We start from the raw sequence: 25,452 nt of genomic DNA, 5'->3' as shown, positions 1-25,452 counted from the left end.
AATCTCTCACATGCCTTCGGGCAAACTCTAGCTGAGATTTTGTGTGCGCTTTTTTTCAACAATGACTTTCTCTTTGTCAGTCTCCCATAAATCTGTGACTGGTGTAACCTGGGACAACAGTTGTTGTATGCACAGTCTCTCCCATCTCAGCCACTGAAGCTGAAATTCCTTCAGAGTTGTCGTAGGCCTCTTGGTGGCCTCCCTCACCAGTCCCCATCTTGTATGGTCACTCAGTTCTTGAGGGTGGTCTGCTTTGGGCGGATTTACAGCTCTGCCATATTTTTGATGATTGACGAAACTGTACTCCAAGGGATATTCAGTGACTTGGAAATTTTCTTGTATCCATCTCCTGACTTGTGCTTTTCAATAACCTTTTTGATGGAGTTGTTTGGAGTGTTCTTTTGTCTTCATGGTGTAGTTTTTGCCAGGATACCGACTCTCAGCAGTCGGACCTTCCAGACCCAGGGGCATTTTTATTACCATCAATTGAAGTGGGATTTTCAGGGGGACTTCCAGCCTCGTCTGCACCAGGTGCATTGTGATGCAGCTCCATAGAGACCATGTTAGGGAACTGGAGCTGCAGCTCGATGACCTTCAGCTTGTTAGGGAAGATGAAGCAGTAATAGACAGGAGCTACAGCGAGGTAGTCACCCCAAGATTACAGGAGACAGATAAATAGGTGACTGTCATGAGAGGGAAGGGAGTATGTCAGATAGTGGAGAGCACCACTGTGGCCAACCCCCTCAACAATAAGTACTCCATTTTGAGCACTGTTGGTGGGGGTTGGAACGACCAACCTGGGGGAAGTAACAGTGGCTGTGCCTTTTGCACTGGCTGAAGCCCTGTGGCTCTGAGGGGTAGGAACTGAAGGTGATGGCAGCAGTAATAGGGGACTCTATAGTCAGGGGGACAAATAGGTGATTCTGTAGAAACTCGGATGGTATTTGCTTCCAAGATGCCAAGGTCCAGGATGTTTCTGAGCGCATCCACAATATCCTGAACAGGGAGGGTGAACAGCCAGAAATCATGGTACATGTTGTAGAAAACAACGTAGGTAGGAAAAGGGAGGAGGTCCTGAAAACAGAATACAGGGAGTTAGGAAGGAAGCTGAGAAGCAGGACCTCAAGGGTAGTAATCTCAGGATTATTGCCTGTGCCACGCAACAGTGAGGATAGGAATGGAATGAGGTGGAGGATAAATGCACGGCTGACGAATTGGAGCGGGAGCAGTGATTCAGATTCTTGGATAATTGGGACCTCTTCTGGGGCAGGTGGGATCAGTGCAAAAGTGACGGGTTGTGCTTAAATTGGATGGGGATCAATGTTGTTGTGGGCAGGTTTACTAGAGAAGTTGGGAGTGGTTTAAGCTAATATGGCAGGAGGATGAGCCAACAGGTTTACGAGCAGTTGATAGATGTAACATGAATGTAAGGAAGGACAAGCCAATGACTGGGTACAAATGCAGACGGAGCAAAGAGTTATATTGTACCACAGAGGCAAAATTCAAAAGGGCAAAGAATGCAGGGCTGATGGTGCTGTATTTAAATGTGCGCAGCATTTGGAATAAGGACAAATTTGTGGCGCAGTTACAGATTGATGGTGGAAGGCCATAGTTGGAAGCTTAACATCAAAGGATATGCGTTGTTTTGAAAGGACTGGCAGGAAGGCAGAGGCGATGGTGTGGCACTGTTGGTAAGAGATGAAAGAGGAGACATTAGGTCAGAGAATGTTGAATCTTTGTGGGTGGAGTTAAGAAACTGCAAGTGTAAAAACACCATTATGGGGTCATATATAGGCCTCCAAAGAGTGCCAAGATGTGGTGTTGAGATTGCAAAGAGAGCTGGAAAAGGTATGTAATAAGGGTAATGACACAATTGTAATGGGGAACTTCAATTTGCAAGGGGATTGGGAAAATCAAGTTGGTATCGGAATGCAAGAGAGGGAATATGTTGAATGCCTATGAGATGACTTTTGAGAGTAGCTTGTGCTTGAGCCTACTCAGGGAAAACCTATCTTGGATTGGGTGATGTGTCATAATCCAGATGTTATTAGTCAGCTTTAGTCAGTGGTATATTTAGGCCAAGTCTATTGGTATATTTAATGCAGAAGTTGGTAGTTTCCAGATCAGTCAGGGCATCAAAGGATATTGTGAGAAGGTAGGTGTATGGGGCTGAGTGAGATCCGGGATCAGCCATGATGGAATGGAGGAGCAGACTCAATGGGCTGAATGGCCTAATTCTGCTCCTATGTTTTATGGTCTTACAGAAGCACCTTGACTGCGCATAGATCTCCAAAATCAGATTTCCATTTAACTAATTATGTGACTTCCAAAACCAGTTTTCTGCACCACTGATGATTTGGTGTGTCATGTTAAACGGGGCGAATGTTTATGCAATCAATTATTTTGTGCTTTTTATTTGTAATTAATTTAGATCACTTTGTTGAGAACTATTTTCACTTTGACACAAAAGAGTCTTTTTCTGTTGATCAGTGTCAAAAAACCAAAATTAAGTCCACTATGATTTAATGCTGTAAAATAGTAAAACATGAAAACTTCCAAGGGGGTGAATACTTTCTTTTGGCACTGTAACTTCATACTGAATCTTTAGAGAACCACATGTACAAGACCATAACAATTGAGGTTTCCCAATCTTTGTGAATTAATATCTTTAAAAGTGCCAGCCTGTCTTCAAATATATTCTGGAGCTTGGAAAAGAGAGACCATTTTGGTAGGTTTCAGTCCTTTTTTTTAAATGTGTTTATGGGATGGGCCAATACATGCTGTTGATCACAAATTAACACAGACTTCAGGTGTTTACAAGTGTTATGATCCCAGCCCCCTCCTTTGTGAGAATCGCAAGAGCACCTGTTGAGGGGGGGGTTCAGTAGACCCAGGAAGTGAGAGAGAGAGAGAGAAACGTGCCAAATTGCACGTTCCACCCGGGATGCAGAATAAGACAACAGCGACTATTGTCTCATGGAGACCACGTGAAAAGCCCTCGGGCAAGGTGGGCTGGTTGAGAGAGAGATTGCATCATCCCAACCTGATTGACACCTGCGACCCCGTGAGGAAGTATAAAGGAGAGTCTCAGGGGGACAGCCCCCTCAGACGCACCAAGAAGACACGAGAGAGTGTTCCCGCAGCAGCGGGAAGCCATTCTGAAGGAAGCCACGTGCATTAGATTCCGGGATTGGAATTTGTGGCTGGAATCACAGAAAACCGCTTTTAACTAATATCAGGGACAGGAAACCAACGCTCCCCCGATTTCATGGAAGATTCATCAAGACTCGGCAAGTTCTTTCTCTTCTCCCCCAATCTCTCTCTCTCTCGGTCGCCCCACGTGAAACCCAGCGATTTTCAAAGGGCTGAGGCCTGCAGCCTTCTGAGTGACTTTTATATTTCCAATGGACAATCTATTAACCCCTAGACAACCGTAGAGCTCACTTCTTAATGATGATTATTACTTGAGTGTTGATGATGTGCACTGTCTGAATGTATGTATTAACCTTACTTTTGTGTCCCTTTATAAATAAAAACGTTTGAAAATAGTGACATCAGAGTTCAACGGACCTCTCTGTCTTTGCTGGTAAGTTATCCAGTTACGGGATTCGTAACACAAGGATATTTTAGTGTAGTGGTTGCCAACCCATCGATCGTGATCGGCTGGTTGATCTTTGAGACTTTCTCAGTAGATCCTGAAAAAAAAAAGAAAAATAAATACACAAATACTGTTGAGAGATTGTTTCCGGGTTGCGGGGTTTTAGTTCCGTTCTTTCTGCCCAGTGCACATGCGTGTAGCTCCCCCATACTACACAGTGTAATTCAGTGGTCCCCAACCACCGGGCCGTGAGGAAACGATATGAGTCAGTTACACCTTTTCTCATTCACTGTCACACCCACTGTTGAACTTGAACCCACGCGAGGTCATCAGTCGCCTATACGCAGTGATACCCTCGCGCCAGGGATCACGGGTTGGTCTCGGGTAACCGGCCGGCGGGAAGTGCCGTTGCTACCGGCCTGGAGCGCGGACAGATGGACGCCACCTCTAAACCTGTTCACCACACCGAATGTTCGTGGGGAACCTGACGCTAAAATATTCACAGACAACCTAATTCGGGCTCAGGGTTTCGTAAGTAGCAGAGCAGCTACCTCGCTGCGATCTACTGAAACAAACTTTTGTTAGCTGATAGATCCTGCGGGGGGGTGGGGTGGGTGGGTGTGGGCCTGTCACACTCCTCGCTCGGTCGGTCACTCTCTCCGGACTGCGGCCTCTGCGGCCCCGGTACGGGGACCTCCGGCCCTGACCTTGTCCTCTCACCCCACCCACGACCAGCCGCACCTGGCCAGGGCATCTGTCGGCAGGCGGGCGGGAGGCTGGAGTTCGGGCCCGGAGGCTGTCTAATGAGGCAATGAAGCCCTCAAAACTGCTTCGGTACCCTGAGTCCAAGCACCCTGCACTCAAAGAAGAAACCGCTGAGTTTTCCGAGCAGAAAAAACGTGAGCAGCGCGGGACAGCAGCTAAGTGCTGAGAGCCACGAAAACTAAATTGCAGAATAGACTGGACATAAGGAAGCTGCTTCGAGTATCACTGTTTTCCTGTCGTGTATAACACCTCCTCCCCCCCGTCAGCCAGTCTGTAAGAATATTGTCAATATTAAGCAGGTTTGTGGTGCGAGAAAGGCTGGGTACCCCTGGTGTTTATACATTATTTCTACTTCCGGATTGTGGGTTTTACTTCCAGTCTTTTCTGCCCCAATATGCATGCATGTGATTAATCGATCTGGGATCGATCTGGCCTTTCACTAAGGCTGAGGCAGGGGACCTTGGGCTTAAAAAGGTTGGTGACCACTACATTAGAGTGTAGTCAAACACACTGATGGATCTTGAATTGTACACACAGTGGCCACTTTATTAGCTACCTCCCGTACCTGATAAAGTCACCACTGAGAGTATGTTCATGGTCTTCTGCTGCTGTAGCTCACTCGCGTCAAGGTTCGACATGTTCTATCTTCAGAGATGCTCTTCTGCAACACTTTCAATTGTTGTTACATGTGTTTATTTGCATTACCATCACCTTTCTGTCAGCTTGAAGCAGTTTGGCCATTCTCCTCTGACCTCTCCCATTAGCAAGACATTTTCTCCCACAGAACCTCTGCTCATGGGATGATTTTTGTTTCTCACATTGTTTTCTGTAGAGAATTGTGTATGAAGATCTCAGAAGATCAGCAGTTTCTGAGATACTCAAACCACTCCGTCTGGCATCAAGAATCGCTTCAAGGTCAAAGTCACTTAGATCATTCTGAACAACAACTGAACCGTTATGATTAACTGAGCATTTTGACCGTGTCTGCATGCTTTTATGCATTGAGTTACTGCCACATGATGGATTGATTGGATAATTTGCATTAACGAGAATGCGTACAAGTGTACCTAATAAAGTGGCACTGACTGTATATTGATAACAGAAAAACAGATTTCCTTCACAGATGTTGCAGTCAGTTCAGTCACCATTTTCAACTCTAGCTCTTTAATGAATTTAAATTCTCTAGTGGTGGGATTTGAAATCGTGCCTTTGGATTGGTTACTGGTTAATACCTACTGGTATTAATAATCCAATAATTTTAACCACTTATTGCAAGTGATTCTCTTCATGGAGTTCTTAATCCTCCACAAATCTCCTTTACTTACTGAAGCAGCTAGGCCGTTGCCATCTTTCCAGCAATTTCCTCTATATTATAAACTCCAAAGATCTCCTACTTGGACAACTCCAAGAAGATCATGGGAAGGGAAGCAAACAGGAAGTTAATTGAGAAGCTCAGGAGCAAGAGGCAAGCAGTTGTCATCTTCATTAAATGTGAAAGTAAGCTAAAGATAAAAGATTAGACCAAAACATACTGTAAAATGTGTTGTTTTGCATTTATGACAGCACAATCTGAGAATGGGTCCACAAGTGTTGCCGCGCTTCTGACACCAGCATAGCCTGCTCACAGTTTACTGGTACGTTCTGGGATGTGGGAGAAACCGGAGTTCCTGGGGGAAACTCACACAGTTGTGGGGGGGGGGGGGATCGTGCAGTCTCCGCACAAACAGTGGCAGGAAATTGTTGCTGTAATAGCACTATGCTAACCATTAAAGTGTTATAGTCATCATTAAATATGATGTATTGGTCCACCATTTTAAAGAGTTGTAAGCTCTGCAAACTGAGGTTGTCTTTACAAGCTACGAATGAAGGGTTTGCAAGACAAAGGACAGGAAGAAGAAAAGAAAAGTTGGAAAGCAGAGAAATCAAGGACAAAAAATAACCAGTGCACTATGATGTGACGGGCGCTAAGAATGTAAAAGAAAGGCAAGCTTATGAGCTGTGTGTTTTAGTGTGAGGAACATGCTCAATAATGTAGATGCATTAACTGTGCAAGTTAATGTAAGTAGGTGTGATAAAAGGGGCTTTATGGAAAGAAAGAAAGAAGAAAAGAAGGAAATAAAGGAGACAGAAGGAAAGAATGAAATAAATAAAGGAAGGAACAAAGGAAGATAGGTGTGTGCATTAAGGGTACAACTATAATCACAGGTGACATCAATCAGTGTCTAGATTGAGCCATCCAAATTAATAAGAAAAGTGTGGTGGAGGAATTCCGGTTGGTCTTCTTGCCTAGTATGCTGAAGAAGCAATGAGCCAGAAGGGCATCCCAGACTGGGTATTGTGTAATGCGAAAGTCTTGGGGAAGAGCCAATAGAGAGTGATGCAATGGATTCTGAGACCAGGGTTCTAAAAGGAACTGCGATAGTACAATATAATGGATTGGGCAAAGTTACTTACGATGTTAAAGTCGATCAGCAATGACAAATATTTGAAGACAAACACACAAAATGGCAGGTGAAACCAGGTAAGAAGGAAGGTGGCAGGTGTGTGGGGGGGGGGGGTACGAAGTAAGAAGCTGGGAGATGATTGGTGGAAAAGATAAAGGGCTGAAGAAGATGGAATCTTATAGGAGAGAAGAGTGTACCATGGGAGAAAGGGAAAGAGGAGAAGAATCAGAGGGGGATGTTAGGCAGGTGAAGAGAAGGAGTAAGAGGGGGGCCAGAATGGGGAATGGAAATAGAGAGGATGGAGTGTCGGAAGAATTTAGTGGATGTTAGAGAAGTATGTTCATGCTGTCAAATTAGTGGCTATCCCGACAGAATATGAGGTTGGTCCTACAACCTGAGAGTGGCACTGTGGCAGCAGAGGAGACCATGGACTGACGTTGGAATGGGAATTGGCAGTGGAATTAAAATAGGTAGCTATTGGGAAATACTGCTTGTTGCAGGTGGAACAGAAAGTGGTCCCCTGGTCTCATCAGCTCTCACTGATGCAGAGGATGTAGTAGCTGACACCAGCAGACTCCCAGATTAAGTGTTTGTCTCACTTAGAAGGACTGTTTGGGCCCTGAGTGATGGTGATAGTTTTAAAGAATGCATTCATTGACTACAACAATTAATTGTTCTTGACTGGAACAAAACCAAACAGGAAGGCTGGCACATCCATAGCTAACAAGGAAAATTCGGAATAGTAGAATGGCCAAGGGGAAGTGAAGTGTTGGCAGAGATGAGCTAAAAGATAAGAGATAAGCTTTAGTTGTACATTACAATATATCACAAGTGTTGCCATGCTTCTGGCGCCAAAGTAACATGCCTACAACTAACCATAGCATCTTTGGAATGCGGGAGGGAACTGGAGCACCTGGAGGAAATATACATGGGTGACAGAGAGAACATAAACACGCCTTACCGACAATGGCAGGAATCACGCTCCCAGCAGTGATCATTGGTGCTGGAAAGCGATTGTGCTAACTTCTGTGCTGCTATGCTGCCCGTAAAGTGCTGCTGATACCCAGAACTGAAGCAAGGACCATTAGATCTTGAGTCTAAATATCTCCCAACTGAACTGAGGGCTGGGAGTGGTTTAGAAGAGGATCAAAAAATTAAGTGGTGGAAAATGGAATATAAAAGTTAACTTGTAGGGAACATAAAAAACAGACTGGAAAAGATTCTTTGGGTACGTGAAGAGAAAACGATTGTTGAAGTTGAGGTCCTGGGCAACACTATGCTCAAATTGTCCCTGTGAGCTTCTTTACCGCAGCTGTATCTTGAACCGGAGGGAGAAAGAGACAGCGAGTATGTTGGGTTTTGGGAAAAGCCCTAACATTAATCTGTGGAAAGTCATGGCTTGACGTTGGTAGATCTCCACTCTTCTAACTGGGAAGTATTTAATAGAGTCGTAAAGTCAAAGAACACAACAGCACAGAAACAGGTCCTTCAGCCCATTTAGTCCATGCCAAACTATTATTTTGCTTAGTCCCATCAACCTGCCCCCAGACATAGACTTCCATACCCTTCCCATCCATGCACCTCTCAAATATTGAAATCAAACCCTCACCCTTCACTTCTGCTGGCAGCTCATTCCACACTCTCACCACCCTCTAACTGAAGAAGCTCCCCCCCCATGCACCCCTTTCACCCTTAACCCATGACCTCTAGTTCTAGTCACACCCAACCTCAGTGTAAAAAGTCTGTCTTTACCCTTTCTGTGCCCCTCATAATTCTGTATGAGTGAAAGGAAAAGATAAAGCCTCTCCACCTTTTACTTTGTCAAAATCTGCTTATGCATAAGAATATTTTTAAACTCAACTGGCTGCTGGAGTAACGAATATTCTAATGTTGACGGTATAGCTATGATGTTAAGCGCATTAATCTGAGGGATTAATTGGAGTATTTCTTCCGCCTCGAAGCTCTGGGATGGCCTTTACTTCAGTAGAACAACAAGAGAGCAGATTATGGCTGCAGTGCATCTGCTGAGAGGCTGACCTAGTTTCCCAGGCACATGAATGGGAAAATTCAGTTCACTGGCAAACCTGGTGCTGTGTACTTGAAGAGGAAGTGGGGGGTTTCTCTTGTGATTGTAAGACTCTATTGGGCATTGGTAATGTAGAATACTGCGAGTCCAGTTCACTGGTTTATGACGAGACCCATGGTGGGGGAGCTGTGTGGCTGTGGTTGTGACATGGAGTAGACCTCATTCCACAGGCTCCAGAGGTGGCGTGGCCTGGTTGAAGAGGACTGCCCTCCCATCTGTGCCGTCTTCCAGTGTTCAGTAGGTGAAGGACAGGCTGGATTGTGTGTGCCTATGGACTGTTGTCGGTGTGTTCTTTTTGCCCACAACCATGCACCATCAATCTGCAGGGCACATCACTCAGGGACTTGATCTAGATCATATTTTTAGTGTGACTGAATGTTGACTACTATCTTATATGTGCCTTGTACTACTGTTGGTACTGTGTTTTTCACTTTGACCCTGGAGTAACGTTGTTTCATGTTGAATGATACAGGTGGTCTCCGTTTTTTGAACGTTTGCTTTACAACAACTCGCTGTTATGAAAGACCTACATTAGTACCTGCTTTTGCTAACCAAAGAGGATTTTCACTTTTACAAAAAAAGATGCCCACTTTATACGTGTGTTTACCCCAAGAAAGATTACCATGACCGTGAAGCCTTGTGCGTGTATGTGTGTACGTGCATAGGTGTGTATGTGCACATGTGTGTACATGCCAATTTTTTTTCTCCAGATTGACTTTGGCTCACTGTCTTCCCAATTTTGATAAGTGTAACTACACCGTACATACAATATTTCTACTTTATATAGGCTTTATATATATAGGCTTTATATATACATTTATCATATTTCTACTTTATATAGGCTTTATATATACATTTATCATATCTTTCCTGCTTTTACTATATGTGAGTGTTATTTTAGGTTTTATGTGTTATTTGGTTTGTTTTGGTAGGTTATCTTTTGGGTCTGGGAATGCTCAAAAATTTTTCCCATATAAATTAATGGTAATTGCTTCTTCGGTTTACGACACTTCGGCTTACAAACGGTTTCATAGAAACGCTCTGCCTTCTGAGAGCAAGGGAAACCTGTAATTAAACTTGAACTTAAACTTGCATCTTTAAGTGAACCTCAACCAGATTTGGCATAAACAGATCAACTTACAGTGCCAGCAATAAGATTGGGGTTCAGTTCCTGCCACTGTCTGTAAGGAGTTTATACCACACACAAAATGCTGGAGGAACTCTGCAGGTCAGGCAGCATCTATAGAGAGGAGTAAAGAGCCGATACTTCGTGATGAGACTCTTCATCAGGACTGTAAAGGAAAGGGGGAGAAGCCAGAATAAGAAGGTCTGTTTGTCCTCTCCATGACCATGTGGATTTCTTCGGGGTGACCCACGTGCGCTTAAGCTTAGTGAGTTGTGGGCATGCTATATTGGTGCCAGAAGCAGAACCCTCACTCACTTTGATTTGACTTGAATAATGCATTTCACTGTTTGTTTTGATGTATAAATGACAAATAAAATTAATCTTTATAAATCTTACTTTCACGGGATGTAATGGACATTGGATTGTAATATATAGTGTGCTGTGTTTCATTTTATTTATTTCACATTGCTTGGTAATGTGAACTTCAGTGCATTTAGCATAAGTCCTCCAGGGGAATCGCATGTGGGTGGCAGAGTGTTACAACTTATAGGGCTGCTGCCTCACAGTTCCAACGTCCCCAGTTCAATCCTGGCATCCTTTCCTGTCTTTGTTGAGTTTTCACATTCTCTCTGCGAGTGTACGGGCTTCCTGTATGTGCTCCAGCTGACTCCCACATCCTTAAGCACGGTTGAGGCTGGTAGGGTAATTGGCCACTGTAAATTGCAAATTTGATAGAAACTCCTTCTACAGGTCTGTGAGTATCAGGTTCCTCCCCAACTTTCCCCATCCCAACCATTCACAAGCTGAAAATTGTCACTGAACCAACCCTCTCTGTAAAGTTCAAAGTAAATATATTAAGTACGTATACAGTATGTTATCATGTACTATCTACCATGAGATTAATTTTATTGTAGGCATTTATAGAAGAATGTAAGAAATACAATAGAATCTCTAAAAATCCATACATTAAAAAGACCAACAATCAACAAATATGCAAAAGAAGACAAACTGCAAATAAAGAAAATACTGAGAACATGAACTGTAAATGCGCTCTCAAAAGTGATTCTGTAGTTCATAGGATCAGTGTGGTGATTGAGGTTTGTTTGTTTATTTATTTATATCTTGAGGTACAGCACAGAATAGGCCCTCCCGGCCCTTCACGCTGTGCTGCCCAGCAACCGGGAATTTAATCCTAGCCCCATTTGGAGTGTAGTTCTGGAAACAGCTTAACTTTCTCCTTCACTTTAGTGTGGGGATCAGGATTGCTCCAGCCTTACTCATTAATTTATATAAAATGGATATGCTTACTTAAGGCACGTTTAGAGGCAAAGTATCAAGACATTTGAGAAGATTGGATTTTCATCAAATATTTATTAGACAAAAGCCCTGAACCAAATCTTCTACCAGTTACACAAATTTCAGAAAAACAACTAAGTCATGGAAAACTTGATTCACTCTCTACAACCTGGGATCTTCCCCTCCATGAAGGCAGACGACACTGATGAAATTCACCTTCCCTGCTCAAGCACAGCCAATGATCAATTGAAAAAATGAGTACTGGGAGATCTGAAACTTGGCACTTGTCCACCCTGATCCCTTCTTACTTGTTTCAGGCCTGCACAGGCGGTGCCTCCCAGTCTCCACCCCACACCCAGCTAACGAGTCACCTACCAGTTCATCACCTGCAGCCTATTTAAACCCAGCTCCCATCTCTGACCCTCAGTTATCCACTGAACCAACAAGCTGCTCCTGGCCTTCAGTCATCCTGTTGCCTTGTTGTGTTGAGTATCTGTTCTGTCTTGTTATGTGGCCCCTTGTAGCTTATTATTTTGCAGTTTATTAATATGATTTATTTTACTGCTAAATCATCTCTGTTGATCTGTTTTTGGGTTAAGCCCCATTTATATCTCCTGAAAACTTGTGAGCTTTGGGTGCATAAATGTTTTTCAGTGAATACCTCAAAACATTTGGTACAGCACTGACAATATGACTTTATGTCAGTGTTCCTTCCAACTCTCATCAGTACCGAGGCTCTGATTAGAATCAATCCACTCAGGTGGCCAGACCACAATGCTGACACCAAGTCTGGAAGTTTTCAGCTCCTTCACAACATATTTCCAGGAGAGCAAAGAAACCGCCTCAAGACCTATCAAATTTTCCTCATCAGTCCCTAGCTGTGACCACTCAGATGGCGAAGCTGCCTTTGGGAAAGGAGCCTTTAAGAGGGGAGTGTGTGGCCAAGCACAAATAGAAAAAGCAGTGCTCTGCATCCTATATACACACAAGCCCCATCTGCCCCAGCTTAGATGCAGTCTAGGACTCAAAGAGCATCTGCCTCGCCTGTGACACAGTCTAGGACACTTCAGTCACCTCAGAAACCACGAATCTGGAGGGTAAGTAATGCATTCATGACCCCGAGGAGAGTTTTGTTTAAATAGCTTGCAATAATTCTCGATGCTGCGAAAAAAACCCAATCAGAATTAGCACGGGCTTCAGGTGAGGACTGTTGGATTTAATGTGGATTTGGTGTGGAAAGTCTGGTTGATTACTTTGATTTCTGAACTGCTTCTGAATAGTGTGTTCAATGTCTATTGACTGGCATGTCTGCCGTTTGCTTGCTTGTCACTTCAGAAGGCGATTGTAAGTACACACTGCAGGATTTAGAGAAGTAGCTTTGTAAAGTCAGCAGTTGTGTCTTTACAGCAGGCTGACAACTTCATGGTTGCTACAGCTTTTCAGATCTTTTAAAACAGCAAGACTGATTCCTTTGAAATGTTCTGCTGGGATTTAAATTTGTTAATATTATTAGTTAAGGTCTATGGATTTGTAAACATTGACTCAAATGATTACAATATCACAGCAGTACAATATTATTCAATATTCCAGGACTTAATACCTACTATTTACAGTTTCAGTTTATAATATGGTTGTCACTGTCAAAATGCATTTGAACTCCTGAGGTGGCCACTGGAATCCACCATTGTACACTTGGGTATTGCATGCCCCTTCTCCGGGGCACTCACTACAGACATAACCTTGAAATAGGGGTAAGCAATTGGCTCAGGTAGAACCTCCCCCCCCCCCCCCACCCCCAGGCCTGTGAATAGCCAGTTAGAGCAGGCCCAGGACCAAACTGGTGAGGAGATCCCCTGAGTGACCCTAACCCCTCCGCACTATGTGAGGAAATTATTCTTTTCCCCATTTAGACGTTACAGTATCAGCTTCCCCAAGGAACTGAACCTGCCTCTGGTGCTGCAGTTTTAAATTATTCTCACTTATTCTTTACAGAGTTGAGGTTATGCTTTCCTATATTTGCAGCTCTGTATGTCGCTCAGAAAGGGAAAAGAACACACATTTTGAAAGACAAACACAGATCTTTAGCCCTTGCTACAGGGCATTGAAGTTTATGAATAGTGCCTACTATTCCAGGGTTACCAGACTAAATGCAGTTCTTTCATACTCGTACCCCATTTTAAATACTTTCATTGTTTTAACTGGAGCTGTAAAATCATTAGTAATCACTCCAGCCTCCCAACCTGTTCCGTTCAACCCTGAGAAGAGCAGATTTGAAGAGAGACTAAGAATTTATTTTAGAAAAAAAGCACATTTCTGTGCACGGGCCAACTGTAGTCCTTACTGCGTAGGAAGATTTCATCCACACAGTCAGTGCACAGATTCATGAGAATCGGCTAGCCCTTTTGCTGATGTGTGGAGTTTTACATGTCTCGTCACCCACCCCCTCTGAGCCCCCATCAGGTCAGCTTCAGCAGCTTAGCAGGTAAGCGGTTTCTTACCTCTATCAATGGCATTCATGAGACTGTGGACGAGAGGTATTCAGGGTAGAGTGCTGAGTTTGAATTATTTAAAAATTTACCCCTTTGTGAGTTAGTTATTCACCGTTTCTGGAATCCCAAAATATTTTCCCTGTATCTTCTTGCCTTCAGTCTTTCTTCAGAAGTCTCCTTACAGCTGACCCTTGTGTCTCATCACTGTCCCAAACATGTCACCTACTTTCCTCCTCAGTGCCCATCGTTATGCCTGTGAAGTGTTTCAAGATGTCTTGCTGTGTGTTAAAGGTGCTGTATAATTGACAAGTCGCCTTTGTTGACCAGCTAAACCTTAATGACCAGTCTTGTGGGAAAACGAATGAGAAGTAAACAAAATGAAATTTGCTATTGTGAGTGTGCATCCGCCGTGAGTCCGCTCTGTAAGACAAGGGTTATAGAGACAGAAACAATAAGAAACTTATATAATGGCCATTTAAACCACCCACAGTGTACAAACAACAATAACCTCAGATTCAATAGAATGTTTCTCTACCTCCCTCCCCCCCCACCACCTCAATAAAGAACGCTAGCAAATTTACAAGTTGCAAGCAAGTGCTTGGTGTGAAGACATGAGAAAAGGAGCTGAAATCAAGCTTGTAAATGTTGGGAGCTCTCTTCATAAAATAGCACTGTATCTCACTTGATAACTTTACTGTTCTAACAGTATGTAGTGAACTATGTCGTGGAATGTGTTGTTTTGTGTTAGCAATACAATGCGAGGCAGAAAAATACTATAAATTACAATAAGAAATATATACATGTGTGTGTATATATTACACACACTAGTGTATGTGTGTGTGTGAGTGTGGGGTGTGTGTATATGTGTGTGAGAGTGGGGTGTGCGTATATGTGTGTGAGTGTGGGGTGTGTGTATATGTGTGTGAGAGTGGGGTGTGCGTATATGTGTGTGAGAGTGGGGTGTGTGTATATGTGTGTGAGAGTGGGGTGTGCGTATATGTGTGTGAGAGTGGGGTGTGCGTATATGTGTGTGAGTGTGGGGTGTGTGTATATGTGTGTGAGAGTGGGGTGTGCGTATATGTGTGTGAGAGTGGGGTGTGTGTATATGTGTGTGAGAGTGGGGTGTGTGTATATGTGTGTGAGTGTGGGGTGTGTGTATATGTGTGTGAGTGTGGGGTGTGCGTATATGTGTGTGAGTGTGGGGTGTGTGTATATGTGTGTGAGAGTGGGGTGTGCGTATATGTGTGTGAGTGTGGGGTGTGTGTATATGTGTGTGAGTGTGGGGTGTGTGTATATGTGTGTGAGAGTGGGGTGTGCGTATATGTGTGTGAGTGTGGGGTGTGTGTCGGAGTGTCTAATCAGTTCAGGATGACAGGAAAGAACTTTTCTTCATACATGTGGATGACATCGAGATTGAAGCTGTAGCAGACAGAGATGATGGGTATCAAGGCTTGCACTGAGACCTGGACCGGTTGGAAAAATAGGCTGAAAATAAAAGGAGATCTTACAGAGGTATGCACAGAAAAGGTTCTTTCCCCTGAGGTTGGGTGAGACTAGAACTAGGGGTTATGTATTTCGAGTGAAAAATTAAATGTTTAAGAGGAACCTGAGGGGGAATTTCTTCACTCAGGAGTGTGGAATTAGCTGCCAGCTGAGGTGGTGAATGTGGATTCAATTGCAACACTTAAGAGAGGTTTAGATAGGTGGATGGGAGAGATATGGAGAGCTATGGTCCTGTTGCAGGTAGATGGGACTAGGCAGGAAAAAGTTTGGCATGGACTCAATGGGCCAAAGGGCCTGTTTCTGTGCTGTTAGGATATTATGAGTCCATGATAAGTGACAGTGGATTCTCTCACTCTCAGATAGTTACTAATGGAAGCCACAGTTGCTCAGCAGTTAGCACATTATTACAGCTCAGAGTGCTGGAGTTCAGAATCCACCTGGACATCATCTGTAAGGAGTATGTATATCCTCCCTATGGGGTTTCTCTGAGTCCTCTGGTTTTCTCCCACTGTCCAAAGACATACCAGTTAATAGGTTAATTGGTCATTGTAAATTGTTCTGTGATTGGCTAGGATTAAATCTGAAGTTGTTAGTGGTGCATGTAGCACGTGGAGAAAGCCACACACTCACAGAGTGATTGTACACACGCCTTATGGACAGTAGCAGGAATTGAACCCCAATCACTGGCGCTGTAACAGTGTTATGTTAACCACGCTACTACCATGCCATCCAGTTTTGTACATGGAATGCACAGTGTCTGGGAAATCTGGAGACGCTGTCCTGTTCAGATCGGGAAGGTCAATTTTTATTTTATTTTGTTTTGACCTACAATATTGAAAGGCTCTTTCAGCCCTTCGAGATGCACGGTCCAGCAGCCGCTGATTTAACCCTAGCCTAATCACAGGGCATTTTACAATGACTAATCAACCTACAGACTGTTACGTGTTTGGATGGTGGGAGGAAATTGGCGCACCCAAAGAAAATCCACGCCTTCAATGGGGAGGATGTACAAATTCCTTTCAGAGGACCCTGGAATTGAACAATGGACTCCTAGGCCCCGAGCTGCAGTTGTGTTGAGTTAACAGTCACACCACCGTGGTGCCCAGATTTAAAAAAAAGGGCTCTGTAGCATGAATGGAAAATAGCTACATCATGATAGGATGTTTGAGGTTGCGTTCAGGGTTAAGGCCCATGGAAGGGAAAAGCCTTTTGATGTTTGATGTATTTTGAAGAGGAAAAGAAAGTAAACAAACTGGTTCAGGCAAAGGTCCGTAACTGAGCGTCACTTCTGCTTAAAGTTGGCGGCTGTTAAAATTCCAGAGGAAAGTAAAGTGATGATGGCACCAGCTCTTTGCTGTTCAAATATTGCGATGCACACAGTGCTCTCTGTTGCCAAAGCTTAAATCTGCAGAAAGCATTATAGTTGCACAGGAGTGGGAATCACAGGCTGAGATTCAATTGAAGGGTTCACTGGGCAAATGGAGCAATATTGTTCTCCCAGCAGGAATGTTGAAATCAAAGTGAACCATGGGTTAGAGATGGAACTGCTGATTTGCTATCTGATGATTTGGCCACATGTTCAAATCCGCCATGGATGGCCCACACCTGGCTGCGAAGGAGGAGGGTTGGGCCAGGGGCTAGCAAAATCACGCAGCTACAGAAATACCAACAGAAGCTCCAAAGACCTCATTCCATTGAGAGGAAGGTTACAGCTAGAAGATTGGCTACACCTGGGGTCAACTTGGAAGACTGGCCCAAGACAGGGGACTCTGACAAGCTGCTGTTGGCGGCCAATGTCTCGGCAGACATTGGGCTTACGAAGAAGAATCTCCTAAATCACTAAGCCTGATTACTGAATCAGAAAGTATAGCACAGAAACTGTCTGTACCATCTTATCTATGCTGATATCCAAGTTCCACGCAAGACAGACAGACAGACATACTTTATTGATCCCGAGGAAAATTGGGTTTCATTACAGTCGCACCAACCAAGAATAGTGCAGAAATACAGCAATATAAAACCATAAATAATTAAATAATAATAAGTTAATCATGCCAAGTGGAAATAAGTCCAGGACCAGCCTATTGGCTCAGAGTGTCTGACACCCTGAGGGAGGAGTTGTAAAGTTTGATGGCCACAGGCAGGAATGACTTCCTATGACGCTCAGTGTTGCATCTCGGTGGAATGAGTCTCTGGCTGAGTGTATTCCTGTGCCTAACCAGTACATTATGGAGTGGATGGGAGACATTGTCCAAGATGGCATGCAACTTGGAGCATTCTCTTTTCAGACACCACCGTCAGAGAGTCCACTTCTACCCCCACAACATCACTGGCCTTACGAATGAGTTTGTTGATTTTGTTGGTGTCCGCTACCCTCAGCCTGCTGCCCCAGCACACAACAGCAAACATGATAGCACTGACCACACAGACTCGTAGAACATCCTCAGCATCATCCGGCAGATGTTAAAGGACCTCAGTCTCCTCAGGAAATATAGACGGCTCTGACCCTTCTTGTAGACAGCCTCAGTGTTCTTTGACCAGTCCAGTTTATTGTCAATTCGTATCCCCAGGTATTTGTAATCCTCCACTATGTCCACACTGACCCCTTGGATGGAAACAGGGGTCACCGGTGCCTTAGCCCTCCTCAGGTCCACCACCGACTCCTTAGTCTTTTTCACATTAAGCTGCAGATGATTCTGCTCGCACCATGTGACAAAGTTTCCCACCATAGCCCTGTACTCGGCCTCATCTCCCTTGCTGATGCATTCAACTATGGCAGAGTCATCAGAAAACTTCTGAAGATGGCAAGACTCTGTACAGTAGTTGAAGTCTGAGGTGTAGATGGTAGACACATCCTAATCTACTTCTTAGACCATATTACACAAGAGAAGAATTAGGGCATTGGGTCCATTGACTCCACTCCACTATTCCATTATGGCTGATTTATTTCCCCCCTGAACCCCATTCACCCGCTTTCTCCCTGTAACCCTTGACACCCTGACTAATCAAGAACCTATCAACCTCCCCTTTAAATATACTCACTGGCTTGGACTCCACAGCCGTCTGTTGCAAAGAAATCCAAATATTCATCATGATCTGGCTAAAGAAATTCCTCCTCATATCTATTCTAACTGGATGCCTTCTATTCTGAGGCTGTCCTCTGGTCTAGACTCCCCCTCTATAGGAACCATTCTCTCCATGTCCATTCTACCTTTCAATATTCGATAGGTTTCAATGAGATCCCCCTCGTTCGTTGAAAACTTTAGCGACTACAGGCGCATATACTTACTTACATCTTTTTTGCCAATGTTCTGATCGAGGTAAATTGTATCATTGGATTTATGTGACAATGTGTAGGCAGAAGGGATTAGTTCAGTTGGACATTTGATAATTAATTTTGTTTGGCAGAACATTGTAGTCCAAAGTGCCTGTTCTTGTGCTATACTGTTCTCTGTTTTATGTGTGATCTGGAATGCCTTGTCCGAAAATGTTGTGGACGCAGATTCAACTGAGACTTACAGACTGCATAAAAACATGAACATTGAAACAAAAAATGCAAGTCTGGAGAATGAGCGGGTGGATGAGATTGACTGGATTTCTTTGCAAACACTCGGAGGGCTGAATGGTCTCTTTCAATGTTGCAGTAGTACTATGATTCACCATGTGATCTGAGACAATATATCAAGCATTTAGGGTCATGACTCTTGATGGCTCACTGTTAATGCTTTTTGGATCAGGAGCTCATTGTCTCTGGAACTGAAGTTCTTCCTTTCTTACTCCCACAACATTCTCATTACTTTAATAATCGCATTCCCATAAACGCATTCCCATAAATTAAGCAAGAGAATGAACTAACGTCACCTTTGAATGAAAATAACTTCAACCTAAGCTAACTTTTCATTGTTAATTATTTTGTTCTGGAATGAACTCGTGCTTGGTTTTAGATATCTCCACAAGGGTGCCACAGGAGCGTAGTGGTTCGTATGAAGCTACTACAGCCCATCGTCATTGTGAATTATCTCGTGATTAGGTTAGGATTAAATTGGGGTTTGTTGGGTGGTGGTGGTACCGCTTGAAGGGCTGGAAGGGCCTGTTCACACTTGCGGGCAGGATATGTTTCAGGAAAATAGCCATGAAGTTATTCTCTGTTGCTTGTAGGACATCTGAAGTGACCGAAAAAAACCGGAAGACATAGGTGCAGAATTAGGCCACTTAGCTTTGCTATTCACTCCACTCCACCTCATTGTCCTACTTTCTCCCCTTAACCTTTGACACTCTGACTAATCAAGATTATATCAAAATCTGCTTTAAATGTACTTAATATAGGCCGACAAAAAATTGACTATATTTTTCAAAAATGGTATCAGTGGATTCAACTCAACTGGAAATGAATTGGAAAGTAGTCGACAGGCAGTGCCCATGAATAGTTACAACAGTAATATCTGGCATTTGCTATCTAGATTATGCTGCCAAAAATCAGTGCATTAAATTAAGTAGAATGGTCTGAAGTTGTTGAATTACATGTAAGGTGCCCATGGAATTGTTAAAAAGTAATGTTTTAAAAACCAGAATTCTTAATCACTATCTAATTTCCTTTCTGGTGCCTAATCTTTAGATTCTATTCCTTCAGATTTCAATTGTTACTGCGTGCGTTACAAAGATGCAATTACAAAGAAAGCATGGCAGTGGCTAGATTTTATTAGGAGATTGAGGAGAAGTGGTACAAAAGACACTCACAGATCTCTCCAGACATACCATGGACAGCATTCTAACTGGTTGCATCACTGTCTGATATGGAGGGAGTCACTACACAGGATTGGAAAAGGCTGCAGAAAGGTGTAAACGCAGCCAGGTCTCTCATGGGCATCAAGGACACGTTCAAAAGGTGATGCCTTAAGAAGGTTAAGAACCACCATCACTTATTTCATGCTGTCTTCTGAGCACAGCTTCTGAGGTACATGAATCGCCCTGTTGTGATTACATGGTCAAAGTCACTTAGATCACATTTCTTCCTCATTCAGATGCTTGCTCTGAACAACAATTAAACCTCTTGACCATGTCTGCATGCTTTTATGTATTGAGTTCCTGTCACATGATCGGCTGATTGGATTTTTGCATTTACTTGCAGGTGTATAAGTGTACCTAATAAAATGGGCACTGGGTATAAATTTGTTATTGTTTCTTTGCTTACAGTCATCACCACACTCTTTTGAACAAGACGTGCAGCAACATGGAGTGTGTACAAGTAGGTAAAGAGGCAGAGATGGTGGAGATTATTCCAAATGGCAATCATGTAGAAGATCTGATGGTGCCGATCAAAACGTCCACAGAAGAGGAAAGGTGGGTGAATTATAATTCGACTACTTGAGGTGCTCTTTCCATCAAAATTGTTCAACGATGAATAATGATGGGACAGGAGCATGTTTTTCATCATTGTTCAATACAGAACAAATGCAAACTGGGACATCATTATTTTCTTCAACTTCCATTTTCTTTAACTCTTTTCAATGCTAAGCATCAGTGACCGAGGGTAAGAATGGATCACAGATGTCTACCAGGTCATGGAAAGGTTGTGCTGAAAGAGTTGAGAGGCACCAAGACCTCCCTCTCCTTCCATCTCTCCTCCTGTGCAAGAGAGCAGAGCAATGCCAGGCACTTGAGTCAAGTTACAACATGCTAATAATAGTAACAATAGTTTTATTCATATAGCACCTCTCATACATTAAGTTGTTGGCTCAACACGCTTTATATAGATTTTGAAGATAAGTCATTATAGTCGTAAAATACGAGCCAAAATTAAACATCACAAATAAAGACAAACGTATAGAATAAAATGTAATCGAATATACCAAATTATATAAATATCATCAAAATCAACAGGTATGAAGTAATCTTATAAGTAGGCCAAATTTAAAAATTAGTACTAGCCTGGTGTATCTCCAGGTTTATGGGGCAGTGACTGCTTGGCTCCTGGTGTATCTCAGTGGAGTATTCCGGGTTTATGGGGCAGTGACTGCTTGGCCCCTGGTGTATCTCAGTGGAGTATTCCGGGTTTATGGGGCAGTGACTGCTTGGCCCCTGGTGTATCTCAGTGGAGTATTCCGGGTTTATGGGGCAGTGACTGCTTGGCCCCTGGTGTATCTCAGTGGAGTATTCCGGGTTTATGGGGCAGTAACTGCTTGGCCCCTGGTGTATCACAGTGGAGTATTCCGGGTTTATGGGGCAGTGACTGCTTGGCCCCTGGTGTATCTCAGTGGAGTATTCCGGGTTTATGGGGCAGTGACTGCTTGGCCCCTGGTGTATCTCAGTGGAGTATTCCGGGTTTATGGGGCAGTGACTGCTTGGCCCCTGGTGTATCTCAGTGGAGTATTCTGGGTTTATGGGGCAGTAACTGCTTGGCTCCTGGTGTATCTCAGTGGAGTATTCCGGGTTTATGGGGCAGTGACTGCTTGGCTCCTGGTGCAGTAAGCAAACCGGTATTCGTGGATCTAAGATTACGACTAGAGATGTAGGGGATAGACACTCCAGGATATACAGAGGATCTAGATTTTTCAGAGCTTTATGTGCAATGAAGAGTATTTTAAAGTTGATCCTGAAGGACACAGGTAGCCACTGTATGATGCCAAAACTGTTGAAATGTGCTGGTATTGAAGATAGACGTTTCTATAATTTATAAAATAATGCCCTTATTCAAATGTCCCCAAAGATTCTGTAAATAATTTGAGAGTCATAGAGTTCTACACCACAAAACAGGCCCTTCAGCCCATCACATCCATTCTGACCTTTATGCCCTTATACCTTCATCTCATTTGCCCACATTGAAACTGGTTCCTTCCATGCTTTGTTTGTTTACGGTGTCTGTGTCAACACAAATATTTACATAGGCAGTGCATAGAAGAATACACAGAGCAGGGATCATGGATCCGAGAAAAGTTACAGTGCCGATAACCATCCATGCCAGTGAGAAAGAACGACTTAGCCTAATCCTACATTTTAGCACTTGGTCCATAGCTCTGTGAGTCTCTGCTCTTAAAAGTCAAAGTAAACTTATTTTCAAAGTCTGTATATCTTACCATATACCACATTGAGCTTCATTTTTTTGTGCAGGAAAACAAGGAATTTATGAAAAGCTATACATAAACAAAGACCAACAAACATCATATCCAAAATACTTCTTAAAAGCGATGCCTCCTGCCAGATGGCAAATTTCTGACTGCCCAGGACCCTCTAAGTGAAAGCAAGTTTTCCACACCTCCTTTCTAACCTTTTTAGCAATTAATTCACATTTCTCTCAACGACTTAGATGTCTTGTCTGGTTTTTGACACCTTAGCCAAGGAAAATAGCCTTCAGTTATTCCCACCCCCCCCCCCCCCCGGTTCTATGGAATATCTCAGCTCACTGGTCCATCCTCATTTAAATTCTGAAAATATCCTAGTACATATCCCTTACATCCTCTCAAATGCAGGTCATTCTCTTCCAAAGTCAACACGTGTGATTGCTGATCTACAGTCTCCTGCTTGCTTTCTTGGGATGTCAGGGGCCATCTTGTGAAGCTCCACACTGCCTCATGTTCTGCTGCTCACAAGCAGATCAGTTGCAAACATAGCATCCATTCAGAGCTTGAGGGTGGTCTGGTGTTGAAAAAGCAGAATGTGGTATTACCTCACGACTCTTAAACTCAATCCCTTGATTTATGAAAACTAACATACTGTGAGGCAACTTTCAGGGATCTGTGGATATGTACCCCCAGATCTCTCTGTTCCTTCACACTACCAAGTATCCTGCCATTTACTTTGTACTCCGCCTTGGAGTTTGTCCTTCCAAAATGTACCACCTCACACTTCACCAGGTTGAACTCCATCTGCCACTTCTCAGCCCACTTCTGCATCCTATCAATGTCTCTCTGTAATCTTTGACAATCCTCTACACTATCCACAACACCACCAACCTTTATGTCATCTGCAAACTTGCCAACCCACCCTTCTACTCCCACATCCAGGTCAATAATAAAAATCATTAAAAGTAGGGGTTCCAGAACCAATCCTTGTGAGACACCACTCATCACAACCCTCCAATCCAAATGTACTCCCTCCACCACAACCCTCCGCTTTCTGCAGGCAAGCCAATTCTGAATCCACCTGTCCAAACTCCCCTGGATCCCATGCCTTCTGACTTTCTGAATAAGCCTACCATGTGGAACCTTGTCAAATGCCTTACTAAAATCCATGTAGATCACATCCACTGCACTACCCTCATCGATATGCCTGGTCACCTCCTCAAAGAACTCTATCAGGCTTGTTAGGCACAATCTGCCCTTCACAAAGCCATGCTGACTGTCCCTGATCAGACCATGATTCTCTAAATGCCCATAGATCCTATCTCTAAGAATCTTTTCCAACAGCTTTCCCACCACAGACATAAGGCTCACTGGTCTATAATTACCCAGACGATCCTTACTACCTTTTTTGAACAAGGGGAGAAAATTTGCCCCCTTCCAATCCTCCAGTACCATTCCCGTGGACAATGAGGACATAAAGATCCTAGCCAGAGGTTCAGCAATCTCTTCCCTCACCTCGTGGAGCAGCCTGGGGAATATTCCATCAGGCCCCAGGGACTTATCCGTCCTAATGTATTTTAACAACTCCAACGCCTCCTCTCCCTTAATATTAACATGCTCTAGAACTTCAACCTCACTCATATTGTCCTCACTGTCATCAAGATCTCTCTCATTGGTGAATACCAAAGAGAAGTATTCATCGAGGACCTCACTCACTTCCACAGTCTCCAGGCACATCTTCCCACCTTTATCTCTAATCAGTCCTACCTTCACTCCTGTCATCCTTTTGTTCACATAATTGAAGAATGCCTTGGGGTTTTCCTTTACCCTACTTACCAAGGCCTTCTCATGCCCCCTTCTTGCTCTTCTCAGCCCCTTCTTAAGCTCCTTTCTTGCTACCCTATATTCCTCAATAGACCCATCTGATCCTTGCTTCCTAAACCTCATGTATGCTGTCTTCTTCCACCTGACTAGATTTTCCACCTCACTTGTCACCCATGGTTCCTTCACCCTACCACTCTTTATCTTCCTCACCAGGACAAATTTATCCCTAACATCCTGCAAGAGATCCTTAAACATCGACCACATGTCCATAGTACATTTCCCTGTAAAAACATCATCCCAATTCACACCTGCAAGTTCTAGCCTTGTAGCCTCATAATTTGCCTTTCCCCAATTCAAAATATTTCTGTCCTCTCTGATTCTATCCTTTTACATAATAATGCTGAAGGCCAGGGAGTGGTGGTCAGGGTCCCCCAGATGCTCACCCACTGAGAGATCTATGACCTGACCCAGTTCGTTACCTAATACTGGATCTAGTATGGCATTCCCCCTGTCGGCCTGTCAGCATACTGTGACAGGACACTTAACAAACTCAGATCCATCTAAACCATTGGAACTAATCAGGTGCCAATCAATATTACTGAAGTTAAATTCACCCATGATAACAACCCTTTTGTTTTTGCACCTTTCCAAAATCTGCCTTCCAATTTGCTCCTCGGTATCTCTACTGCTACCAGTGGGCCTATAAAATACTCCCAGTAGAGTAACTGCTCCTTTCCTGTTCCTGACTTCCACCCATACTGACTCAAAACAAGATCCTGCTACATTACCCACCCTTTCTGCAGCTGTAATAGCATCCCTGGCCAGTAATGCCACCCCTCCTCCCCTTTCCCCCTCTCTAACTCTTTTAAAACACTGAAATCCAGGAATATTGAGAATCCATTCCTGCCCTGGTGCCAGCCAAGTCTCTGTAATGGCCGTTACTTCATAATTCCATGTATGTATCCAAGCTCTCAGTTCATCACCTTTGTTCCTGATGCTTCTAGCATTGAAGTACACACACTTTAGCCCTTCTACCTTACTACCTTTCCACCCTTTATTCTGTTTCTGTTTCCTCAAAGCCTCTTTATATGTTAGATCTGGCTTTACTCCATGCACTATACTTGCAGTTCTCGCATGACCTTTATCCTCCTCCACCTCACTATCTGCTCTGACACTCTGGTTTCCCTCTCCCTGCAAATCTAGTTTAAACCCCCCCCCCCCCCAACGGAGCAGCACTAGCAAACCTTCCCACAAGGATGTTAG

At 43.6% G+C, this 25,452-nt stretch overlaps 1 protein-coding gene across 1 annotated transcript in view; it reads left to right on the top strand.

Annotated features, from left to right (window-relative positions):
* The window catches only part of slc38a3b (solute carrier family 38 member 3b), a 281,143-nt gene that overhangs the window by 8,279 nt on the left and 247,412 nt on the right, over positions 1-25,452 (top strand). Inside the window, exon 2 of the mRNA XM_059944827.1 lies at positions 20,501-20,647. Within this exon, the coding sequence (XP_059800810.1) occupies positions 20,538-20,647 (110 nt within the window). The 5' untranslated portion in view covers positions 20,501-20,537. The remainder of the gene's footprint in view (positions 1-20,500; positions 20,648-25,452) is intronic.

Source organism: Hypanus sabinus, chromosome 19 (genome assembly GCF_030144855.1).
Source record: "Hypanus sabinus isolate sHypSab1 chromosome 19, sHypSab1.hap1, whole genome shotgun sequence".
In the NCBI taxonomy this organism is placed as follows: Eukaryota; Metazoa; Chordata; class Chondrichthyes; order Myliobatiformes; family Dasyatidae; genus Hypanus; species Hypanus sabinus.
The sequence above is the reverse complement of the archived record's forward strand: the minus strand, read 5'-3'. Positions and strand labels throughout refer to the sequence as shown.